This window comes from Malaya genurostris, chromosome 3 (assembly GCF_030247185.1).
Source record: "Malaya genurostris strain Urasoe2022 chromosome 3, Malgen_1.1, whole genome shotgun sequence".
Taxonomy (NCBI): Eukaryota; Metazoa; Arthropoda; class Insecta; order Diptera; family Culicidae; genus Malaya; species Malaya genurostris.
Genome location: NC_080572.1, coordinates 64,128,201 through 64,140,214, shown reverse-complemented (window position 1 = coordinate 64,140,214; position 12,014 = coordinate 64,128,201). Strand labels below are relative to the sequence as shown.

Sequence of the window (12,014 nt, the reverse complement as noted above, 5' to 3'; positions counted from 1 at the left end):
GTTCGCCGGTGCATTGGAATGGCAAATATGCTCCAGCGATGAAATAAATTCCATGAATGGTTTCAACTTCGATTCCCAAGCTTTCAATAACTTTAGTATTGAAAGAAGGTAAAATTCGATGTTTAATTTGCCGTTGGACAAAAATGGCAACTCCACCACCAATTCCAGTAAACCTGTCAAATCGATGAACCACATAATGTGGATTACTTTTCAATTTTACATTTGGTTTAAGAAAAGTTTCTGTCACAATGGCAATATGAATTTTGTGAACTTTGAGAAAATTATAAAATTCATCTTCACTCGATTTCAAAGATCGAGCATTCCAATTTAAAATATTCAAATAATTATTTAACATCACTGTTAAATTTTAAATTCATTATAATATTATTTGCAAATTTCCATCCGATTTGAAATGCTTCAAAAAGTGATGAAGTCGAATTCATTTGGATGATCATTTGAAAAAGTTGATCTTGTAGGTAGATCATTTTATTTTCAGTTATATCGCCTAAATCGACTTCATTTAAAGAAGCGAATGGCATTGAAGGAATATTTGTAGGTAGACTGGCATTAGAAGAAGATGATTTGGCCGGTCTACCTATTAATAAATTGTTTTCGTTAGAAGAAGAACTGCCAGGCGGTCCTGTGTTTTGATTATTTACATTAGAAGAAATAGGAGATAGATTTCTACCTAATATACCAGCATAACTGACATTAGAAGAAGATGATGACGAGGTCGATCTACCTGTCAATAAATTGTTTTCGTTAGAAGACGAATTGGCAGGTGCCTTAGAAGAATTTTCAGGTATATTCTGTAAATTTAAGGCCGTTGATTTGACTTGTTGTCTAAGCGAACGAGCGTTTAAAATTTTTTCCCTGACAGGACATTTCAAATAATTGGATTTATGATTTCCATTGCAATTTGAACATGAAAATTTATCAGTGGTTTCATTCATTGGACAAACGTCTTTCGAATGCGATTTACCACAATTCAAACACCGTATATCCATATGACAATTTTTGGTTCCATGACCGAAGCCTTGGCAACGACGACATTGCGTTAAGTTAGCAATACGATTATGCCGTTTATAATGTTCCCAATGAATTTTAATGTGGGAAATGAAACGTACTTTTTCTAAAGTTTTCAAATTGTTTACATCACTTCGATTGAAGTGTATTAGGTAAAGTTCATGGGAAATTCCAGAGCGTGGTTTAGAAGTATCATTCGCTCTTTTTTTCATAAGTATTACTTGGGAAGGGGCAAAACCAAGCAATTCTTTTAGTTCATTTTTAATTTCATCAATACTTTGATCATTTGATAATCCTTTCAAGACAGCCTTGAAGGGTCTGTCTGATTTTATATCATATGAATAAAATTTATGAAGTTTTTCGGACAAATATCGAATAAGACGTTCGTAATCTTCCAATCCATCCACCAAGACTCGACATTCTCCTCTTCGTCCGATTTGAAATGAGACTTTTACTTCCGGGAGAAAAGTAGAAAGCTCAGTACGGAATGCTTTGAAGTCGGAAATCATCACCGTCACTGGTGGCATAGATTGATGTTTCTTCCCAGAACGACAAGCGTCCATTTTGGGAATTTTTGAAGAATTTTCTTCTATATCGCTACAATCGGATTCAGGAAGAATCTCGTAAATATTGTTAGACGGCATAGGATCAACGGAAGGGAAATCCGTCCGTTGTCTTTTATTTTTACATTCAGATTCTATAAGATCGTGAATGTTATTAGAAAAATGTTGAATAACGGATTGTGATTTATTCCGTATTGAATTATTTTTAGTCTTAGGCTTGTTGCCTTTCCGGTTGGACGCAGGCATTTTTGAAATTAATGAAATTTTAAATTAAATTAACTAGGCTAAATTAGTCTTCGATTAGACTCCTAGCTAGCCTTAAAAAAGGCTGATTAATTTCTTAGTCACTCTAATATCACTCTTTGTATCACTTAGTCACTCTAATATCACTCTTTGTATCACTTAGTCACTTAGTTAGTGATTCAGGTAGCCTTGAAAAAGACTGAAGCCTTGAATCAATGAAACTCTAGGTAGCCAGAAAAAAATTCCAGGAGCCAAGAGCTATACGCGTGCGGTGCGAACGACTGTTCAACACCGACGTCTTTCCTTCAAACTGTTTTCGGTTTATACTCCTTACTGATTGGCTGATTGCTCTTCGCACGACTTGCTCACTTACTCTGCCCCCCCCATATCTTTCTCAGTAACAATCCGCGTTCTGTGTACCATTTGTGCATAATATTTGACGTTGTTTTGCTGAAAGTCAACGCATTTCGAAATGGCAGCGGCTTTCGACTGCGACCATACTTTCTGGGACAGTCTTTAGAAAAGCTAGAATCCAAGCGAAGGGTACAAACTTTCACCATTAACAAATGGCATTTTGATGTATAACGTTAGCGTTAATATGACGATGGATCCTGCTTCAAACTGACAGTTGCGATGAGCAACAAAGTCGTGTCTTCTAGATTCTTTTTATTAAATAGTATATTTTAAAGTCAACAGTGAATAACAGACAGCAACACATACTTTGATCGCATGTGAGATAAGTTTTAGTTGAGTAAATTAAGTTGATTTTGAGTGTGTTGCATTTCTGAAAGCACCCGTCGGTTGTATTTCGAAAGTACTATTGACAACTTAAATTATAATAAAGACCAATATATGATCTTGTATAACATGGTAAACATTAATTATCTTGCAGCACCTGGAGGATTCCAGAAGTTCTTGGGTTTGGGTCTAGTTGGAATCGATGAGCTCGCAAACGGTCCCGCCTTGATACAGGTCCTCGAATTGCAACCTAGACCATACGAGACGGAAAACATTACCGGCACACTGACAGTAGAGGTAAGCGTGTTGCATGGATTTGCGGTTTCAAATAGTTAACCTGTATCATTCTACGTAGTTTGTATTCATCGACGCCCCACCGGCACCGGCTCCTCGACGGCAGTTTACGCAGCCATCGTTCCGCACCAATGGAGAACCGAACTTCGCTAGGGGTAAGCGGTTTAACTTTACACTATTATCCTCCCTTTCTATGTGTCTCTCTCTCTAACAATCTCATTTGGTTAACAAACGCACCATTTGTCGCTTCTGTATGGCTACAGGTTTTTGTAAATTTTGGGTTCAAAATTTTTTTACTGTAGATAGTTGGAACTTTTAAAGGTGACCAAGTAAATGCCCTTCGAATCTGGGTTCTAGGCAATGTATTTCCAATATTTATTTTTAACTAAAATTTTATTATAATAAAAATTTTGGTGATCCCGTTCTAGACTCTAGACTGAAAAATCCCCTATTTTGAAGTAAAGTTCCATTTCCTTGAACAAAGGATGTGCCAACTAAATCGGATTAATGGAAATATTGAATAACTCAAACGAACGAACCTGATAATTGCGTACGTGCCTTTGCCTTGATGAAAAGTCATATAAGAAAGTGTATGTCTTCCACACTTCTAGTTTAGTGGAAAGAGTATGTTATCTCCGTACGAACGATTCTTCAGATAAAATCATCAGAACGGTAGGAAACACCATTCTCCATATGCATATGTTCTATTGATTACAAACTCTTAAAAAATGAATGCACAAAACGCTATTAGTTTTATTCAGTTGTTTTTCTTTCTATTCTTCTCGGCTTCATACAATTGCTCGGCTCAAATCGTACATTTACGGTTGGTAGCGTACGCCGCTAACAGTTTCAGCCGGTTTTACCAGTTCGAAGTAGATAATTTCGATTTGATCCCACCACAGGTACAGCATGGTCTTTTGCCCTTATCGATTCGGCTGGCTGAACCATTGCATTGCTGGTGCCACGATCCCACTAAATAGTAGTAAGAATCGTTCCAGGTCGACAGGCTAGTTCATGTGACACCCATTTTCTACTCTTTTGAATCTTTCCCATGGCTCATAGATGTTTTGAAACTGCTTAGGGGCTGTCCATAAAAGACGTTACACTTTTTTTTGGCAATTTTTGACTCCCGAAGAAGATCGCTTGTGATCTTTACCAATAAAGATCACTTCTGATCTGATCTTTTCAAGATCAGTTGATGAGTGATCTTTAAATCACATCGATCAAATCGGTACTGATCTTTCGTCACACAAAATCGGTAGTGATTTTGAGCTAAAATGATTTTTGATTCATATAAGTTCAATCATTGAATGATTCGATCAGCTTTGATCTTGGTGGAGGAAAATCACATATGATATATTCTCGTTGGATGCATCCCGTGTTCGATTTCGCAACCGTTGTTTCATTCGCAATAAAATGAATACTAGATTAAGAGAAATAAATGCTAGATGAAAGTTTTATGAAAATAAAAGGTTTGGATCGTAATCACATTGATATTTTTTTTTTTTTTATTTAATAACATATTTTAAGGCACATTGCGTTAAGCTATAAGATGCCGAGGGCATATGTTTAAACTACTTAAACTAGATTTTTTTTTATTTTCACATCATATGAGCTTTGGGAGATCTAGTCTTCAACGGGTGGTCGGCAGTGGCTGGCTGGATCTTGTACGCTGGAGTAAACTGGCACGACGTTGGTACGTATCACTGTTGGTCGCATCTTTTCGTTCGTGTGGGTCCGCGGAAAACACCCCCGACTACGGGGAGCCGGCTGATGGCCCGCATCACATTGATATTGTTAATTTGACAGCATTCTCTACGCAATAGCAATGCTCCGTGCAAAATTAGTTTAAAAATATATTTCACACCACATAGTGAAAAGAGCGACAAAAGACTTTGATTTACTTCCAGCTGGTTGATGCTCACGATGATGTTTATGATGATGCACTATTTTAATTAAACCAAAAAAAACGCTTTTTGACATGAATTTAATTTATGGAAGTAACAGGAGCACAAGGTTTGAGCACACAGCAGGCGCGTTTGAATTGCCATAGCAAAACCTGCACTCCTCCAGGGTAGGTGTGAATAGTGAACAAAAATCAAAATAATAACAAATTTTACCCACATATCTTGTCTTGATGCTCCTGTGCTGTCATAGTCATGTGATTCCTTTTTCAAATGGAATACAATTGAATAAACTGCATCAGAATCAGATAAGAGAAATTCCTATGATATACTATTCTCAATGCTAGAAAATAAAATTAATAAAATAAAATAAAATTCGTCTTCTATAAATGTTTTGCTCTTGCTTTGATGTTACAATGGCAGAATTTTATATTTCGTTGCTGTTTCTCATGCAGACTTTCCAATGACTTTTGATATTTTAACTCTTATTTCAAACTAAATAATGTTCAACAGTTTCACTTTTTCTGTACCATTTAATTCCACTATTTCACTGGTAAAAAATAGTAAATAATGTTATTTTCTACCATTGAGATGTTTGGTTTTAATCATTAGTTTTCAAATCACTTCTACCCGGGCTGTGACTTCTGTGTATGATATTCAAGCTAAAGAGGGTAAATTTATCAGCTGCATGACATGCTTTATGATTAAACATGTTTCTCTTATCATTATAATTATTGATAATCACAATATATATGTTAATGTTATTTGCTGGTTTTATTGATATTATTCCGCCAATAAGGTTTTGCTGAATGAATTTTAAATACATTAAGAAGTATGAAATTTCGATGCGACCGACCAAACAAACTTTTTGAAATTCTTTTATTCTTTGTGTGGTTATTATCCACACCTGCTTACTACCTATCATTAGATTTCGGAAAGTTAAAAAATCCGTTATTCCTAGCGATTTGTGCACCCAAACTCATATACATTGACTAAAATTGTCAGTGCATAACTTAAGGTAAACCGTGTGAAGGCATCTTTTTTTTTACTCATATAAGGCAAAAATTATTAATTTCGCTATTTACTCGCCCCTCCGTGCACTTTTGCTGATCACAACAGAAATGATTTTCTACATGATTCATTTCTCGAATTTACAAGAAGAAGCTTTTACATCAACAAATCCACGTTTTTCTATAGAATGTAAACGTTTATTGTGGAGATTTCTTCAGGAAATAGGGCAAACCAGTAATATAATTAGGTATTTCAAAAATGCGCTCATTTAAAATATTGGACGTCACATTCCAACAACCCTCCCCCCTTAACCTGTCACAAAAGGTAACGTTTTGTGAAACACCCCCCTCCCCCTCGCGGCGTGACGTCTTTTATGGACAGCCCCTAATACGAAAAGAGAAAAATATAAATGCTAGAGCAAAAATCTGATTTGATTTGACCCTAAGTTGGTCTTAAAAAATAGCTGTAACACTAAAACCGTTGCAGATACTACTATGGTGTTCTCAGCAAAGCTGCTCGATATAAGTTTATCTACAATTTTGCCGAAGAATGCAGTCCTTTATCTGAATACATCCGGAAAATAAGTTTTGGATCACCTTAATAATAAGAGCCACCCGAATACCATGTACATCGACACATGGCTTATCTTCACTGATCATTTGTTTTGAAGACATCATAGCTCTAAAGTATAAGGTTAAGCCACAAATGTTTTTGTCCTCCTAAATTGTGGATCGGGACAACTGTGCAATGCATTTTAACTCGGAAATTTAAAAATTTCCGATCTTTTACCTATTTTTTGAGATTCTACGGCAAACCTAAAACAAAATCAGAATTTTAGTAGTTATCAATTGCGTTTGGGTTGTGCATAAAAATTGTTTAGATTGTTTGTCCAGTACAAAAATATAACTATTTTTAAAGTTTTAGGCTATTTACTAAAATTTTTAAAATTTTCTGTGAAATCCTAGTTTTAGTTTTTTTTTGTAAATTTTGTTTATAATAAATTTCGAAATAAATTAATAAAAAAAATATATGTCATAAAAATCCAAAGTTTTGATTTGATTTTGTTAGGCAAAATTTTCTCAATAATAGAAATTCTCTGTATTTGTACCAAATTTCTTGAGATTCTTTGAACGGATATATAATTTTGGTCATCAATACATTGTTTCTGGTAATGATTCCAATATTCTGAATAAAAAAATGTACATGCCATCGCTTTAGTTTTTGAGTTATATGCAAACATGTGAAAAAATATGAAAAATTCATAAATATTTATAAATTCATCGATTTTAATTGTGCAGGAATGGTAGTTGAGCGAAAATTGTAGCTGGTATCACTAGCAATTGAATGATGTGCAAAAATATATAGGTCATCGCTTTGAATTTCGAGATATTTACGATCATTGTAAAAAGTCTCACCTTTTCTTAGGTCATCTATCAGTGCATTTTATCTCTGGAAGTAGTACCAAATACAAATTATAATACGGAGTACCCCGACAAATTTTCAAGGACACATTTTGCATCGTGCGGTACATTGTCATGATACACTGTCAGAGTGACAATGTACTTTAACGAATTTTCTATAAAACTAGCAACACTGAAGGGTAAGAACAAGTTCACTATAGTTACTGTTTATTATAGTGAAAAATATGTAAACATATTACTTACATATTACTTACATATTTTGATCCTTAGGAAAACTATGGAGCGAAATTTCGGACGACCCTGTTCGTGTGTCACATCCCTCTACTTAGCAACTTCTCACCATTTCGAAAGCTTCTCGGTTTATTAGCCGGCGATATTTAGACTGATTGTTGCAGTTTAATACAGCAACGATAAACAAACAAGTTTGTTTTGCACCGTAGCAACTAACATAAAGCGTTGCCAGAAACGATCTCCTTTCACATTTTCACGCTATCGCAAGGAAAGGGAGATATTTGCTAGGCTTACTTGTTCATGCTGTGAACCAAACATTGGCGATTCGTTTATATGGGACTTAGGGGTATTATTATTTTTATTTGGTAGTACCTTTCCAATGGTGAACAAATTTTGAAGATCGGTTGGCTAACAACAAAGTTAAGACTCGGTAAAGTTGAAGTTCTCAATATCCGATTCGCGATGCAGGTGCCACATGAACGCAGATAGGGCACATTTTGAGCTTGAAAAAAAACTCGGAACGGTAAAAATCAGATTTTCATTCGTTTTTCCTAAACGATCGTCAATAATGATATACTTAAAATAATCTACAAACTTCACAAAATTCGATGTAAAATTTATCGAAATTGGTCAAGTAACAGCTGAGCTATGATAGCTCAAAGTTACCGTTCCAACTTTTTTTGAGGCTTGGTGCTCTGTTATCTGTGATCTAATCAAGAGTTCGTGATCGATCTGTGATCTAATCAAGTTTTCGCAGAATCTCCACTCCAAACTGCACCCTCTAGTTATGCAATGAGTTACAGTAAGTCCCCTAAAAGACCCAATTTTGAGCCACGATATTTTTAGCGATTTTTTCGCTGGCTTTACACAAGTGACCGAATATTGTCAATAGAAAGCGAAACTGTATCAGCAAGATCCCGCTGTGTATATTGGTTAATATTTTATTGTATGAATGTTTACTAAAAACAAATCGATTAAAAATCCTCTAAGTTGTTCAAACATTCCATTGATCCGGCTCCGATCAATAGAATCATAACACTAGCCATACAATGGTCAAATTCCACACACGGAATAGAACGAAAATTATAGAAAAAATTTCGTTCAAAATCTATAAATGGAAATCTTTAAGTGACCAGGAGTTATGAATAAAAAGTAAAAATTCACTATTAATTTACTAGAATGACCAAAATTTCCATTTTTGAATCAATTTTTGAGAAAAATAATTTAAAATTAATTTAAGGTAAATGTTGAACACCCAACGAAAAATTAAACCGTTATTAAGAATTCGAGTGATTAAATTTTGTTGATACATTAAGTGTATCAGAAGTGCTCAGTTTTGCCGGGAATTGTCCCAAAATGTTCAAGGAAAATCGATTTTTCCAATTTAGGGATGTCCGTTCCTTGTTCTATCGTGTTGAAGTTTACTGCAGACTTATTCTTGAAACTTCGCGTAATTTTCATCAACGTATATCACCTGTTTACTTAAAATTAGGTCACCGGTTCGAGTTCCCACCAAATTCTACCAAATATCTTGGTTCTGTTTACCAATACCAAAATTTTAAGCAAATGGGCTGAGTTTGTTTATTCTGTATAATTTTGCGTATTGTTTTCATATTAATTTATTTCTGTTTGTCTCTGAACATTAGCATCTCATATTATCCAGCAGTCCAGCACAGAAATTATATTTTCTCACATTATCCTCACATATAATTTTCTTCTATTTTTTTACTATTGTTTCAGAATACTAAAAAATATGCCATGATTTGATAACATTGTTGTAGCTAATGGCTAGGAAAAAAAAACAGAAGAAAGTTGTTGCACACATGCACCGATTTTGTTTCTTAGAAATATATTTTTATTATAAATGGCGCCATAGACGAAACGAACATTTTTTGTTTAAAAACAAAAGTGGTGAAATTGGACAGAATGGGAGGTATTTGTTTTATTAAATGTTTGAGTTTATGCGAAAACACTGCAATACTAAATTCGAGACAATGAACTACGATATTCTTAGCAAACTTTCCAAAGACCTGACCTCAGCGGTTGAAGTTGAGAAAAATTGATTTGTCTAAGTGATTTTGATTCAAAGATTTGAACAAAACTGTCAAATTAAATGTTTATCGTAGATTTCAACTGTAAATATCTTTGAATATTAGTTCAAATGGCCTTTTAAAACTAATAGTATTGTGAACGTTATAAACAGGAAAAGCAAATACATACCTAAATATTGTTTGTTGCCCTGAAAAGAGAAACTGTTTTCTTTCATTTCCTACTCGATAGTAAGTTCAGAACGCTCTTCTATTCATTATAACTTCTGTAGATGTATTCTATATGTAACGATATGTGAGTAAAGATATTTCTATGAACGCACTGCTTGTGTACTAACAGTACTAAAAGAGATGCTAGTTTGGTTATTATTATATTTGCATGGTTTTCCTGTTTGAAATACTTTTATGGTGTCTAACAACAACTAATGTTATCTTGAAAAACCAAAAAATGAAAAATTTATTTATTAAAAAATTCACCTGAGTATTATATTTCGGACCAAACCTAATTCTCTAGAGAGATGTCGTCGATATTACGTCACAGTTCACCGGGGACCCAGAGCTTTTTGAATAGCCTCACTTCCAGGCAAATCGATAAATGGAAGTTTTCTCAGATCCACCTGTGGGGTGCTTTTCCTTGGTTTCTTATTCCGGTCCTCACAACACACTCTTATTTATCTCTACTCAGTTCCGTCAAATGACATAATAACGAGTTATTTAATAAAATTTTACTCTCAAGTCGAAAAGATACATACTTTAAATGTGTCTTTTGTTTAACACTGCGCGAAGAAATCTTGTGATTTTACATCTTAAAAGATGCACATAAATGAAGCGTCGTATTTCACACAAATGTATATTCAAGAACATGTGAAATTGTATGATTTGAAAATTTCATGTCTTGAAATCGAATGGAATAAAAAAACAAAAGATCGATGAAACAGCGCGGCTTGAACCGAGATAACATACATTAACTGCTACAAAGCACGTCAGTTAATCGACTGAACCACAGAAGCCCATATCTGCTCGATGAATAATTGGTACATATAAATCCATACAGCGGCACTTGGTAGCCGAATTTAAATTACATTCGGAGCCTGTAAAATTCTGTACGAGTGGAATATTGCGTCATTTGAAAAGTTGAATTGTATCGTTTGTAAAATTATGTCATCTGCAAAATCCTTAATTTTTTTGTGTGAACAACAAGTTCGATATCGTCAAGGTTTATCGATAATTTACGATATTTACTTATTATACGAGTTTTTTTCAAAACGTATCAAGAATTTCGAATTTTTGCGGCCTACGTAAGTTTGATTTCTGATCTTTTGGTGGCGTAATGTTGGTACTCATGACCCTTACTTATGTTGACAATTTCCCCCATTTTGGCTCGTGCCATTCGATTATTACCAACAGTTTGCACATGAGACGGACCGCACAGTGGTCCAAAACTGGAAAAAGACGGTCAAAAATCTGTACTGACTTTCACTGATTTTTAAGAGCTAACGTTTCTTCGAAGAAGTTTTACAAGATTATATTACACTTCTTTTGAAAGTGGAACCTTAATTTTTGTTAAGGAGGTTTTACTAATTTCGAATAATAATAATTTTTTTCACAAAAAAAAAATTTTCTATCTCATTTTGAAGAAAAAAAACATTTGAAGTATTTTGGCTGAAGATATAAATAATATAAAAAAAAATATTTTTTGAGATATATTCACTTCTTTTTAAAAACAGTTTTTTTATTTTTATCTTCGTAGAATCTACCTCTATTACCTAAGTATCTACTACAAAGTGTTTACGCGCAACTTAAGCAAATTGTTGTGATTTTTATTTTGTTTCCTTTTGGCAATTTACAATATTAGAAAAAATCTGAGTGGAACTCGATGCAATTTTTTTTGGCCTTTTTAAAGTTAGTGTTAAATATTGAAAATCCGAAAAATTATCAAAAGTTCAACACATATTAAAAAAATGAAAAATGTTTTCCAAACAAAATATGAAAAAGTATTGCAAAAGTACCTTTACGAAAAGATTTAAATTTTAAAAACGTGTAAATAAATTGAGTTATCACGAAGCAACACGTTTTTTAAGAAAATATGTTGATCGAGCTCCGAACCTAAAGGAAATCGATTCAATGTATCAGCTCATCAGCTCATTTAGATTGAACTGAAGGTTTGTTTTGAGCGCCGTTTTTTTGCGTCGTTTTTTTTCTCCGTTTTTCTTTTATATGCATGATCGAAATCATTGATGCACAAAGAATATCTGCAAAGGTGGTATCCCTGAATGAGCCTACTGAGTGAGAGAAAAGATTTCTTATTGACAATGGCTCATTCAATCTGTTAAAGAAGGATAGATACCTATTTGGAAGAACGAACCCCGTCCCCGTTTCCATAATAGAAGATAGGAATCATTTTGGTAAGCAAAAAAAAGCTCTCACTATTTCCTACCACTCTGTAACTTTTGGTGCTAAACTGTGATAAATTTCAAAAATCTGTTATCTATTTCAGAATCTGTGTAAATCTGTGACCATTTTCAGAAATCTTTG

General features: G+C 34.1%; 1 protein-coding gene across 8 annotated transcripts in view; it reads left to right on the top strand.

Moving 5' to 3' along the window:
• The window catches only part of LOC131439578 (uncharacterized), a 68,151-nt gene that overhangs the window by 42,598 nt on the left and 13,539 nt on the right, over positions 1–12,014 (top strand). For all 8 annotated transcript variants that reach the window (XM_058610753.1, XM_058610756.1, XM_058610755.1 and 5 more), the window contains 2 exons: positions 2,725–2,867; positions 2,926–3,019. In XM_058610753.1, coding sequence (XP_058466736.1) covers positions 2,725–2,867; positions 2,926–3,019 — 237 coding nt within the window. The remainder of the gene's footprint in view (positions 1–2,724; positions 2,868–2,925; positions 3,020–12,014) is intronic.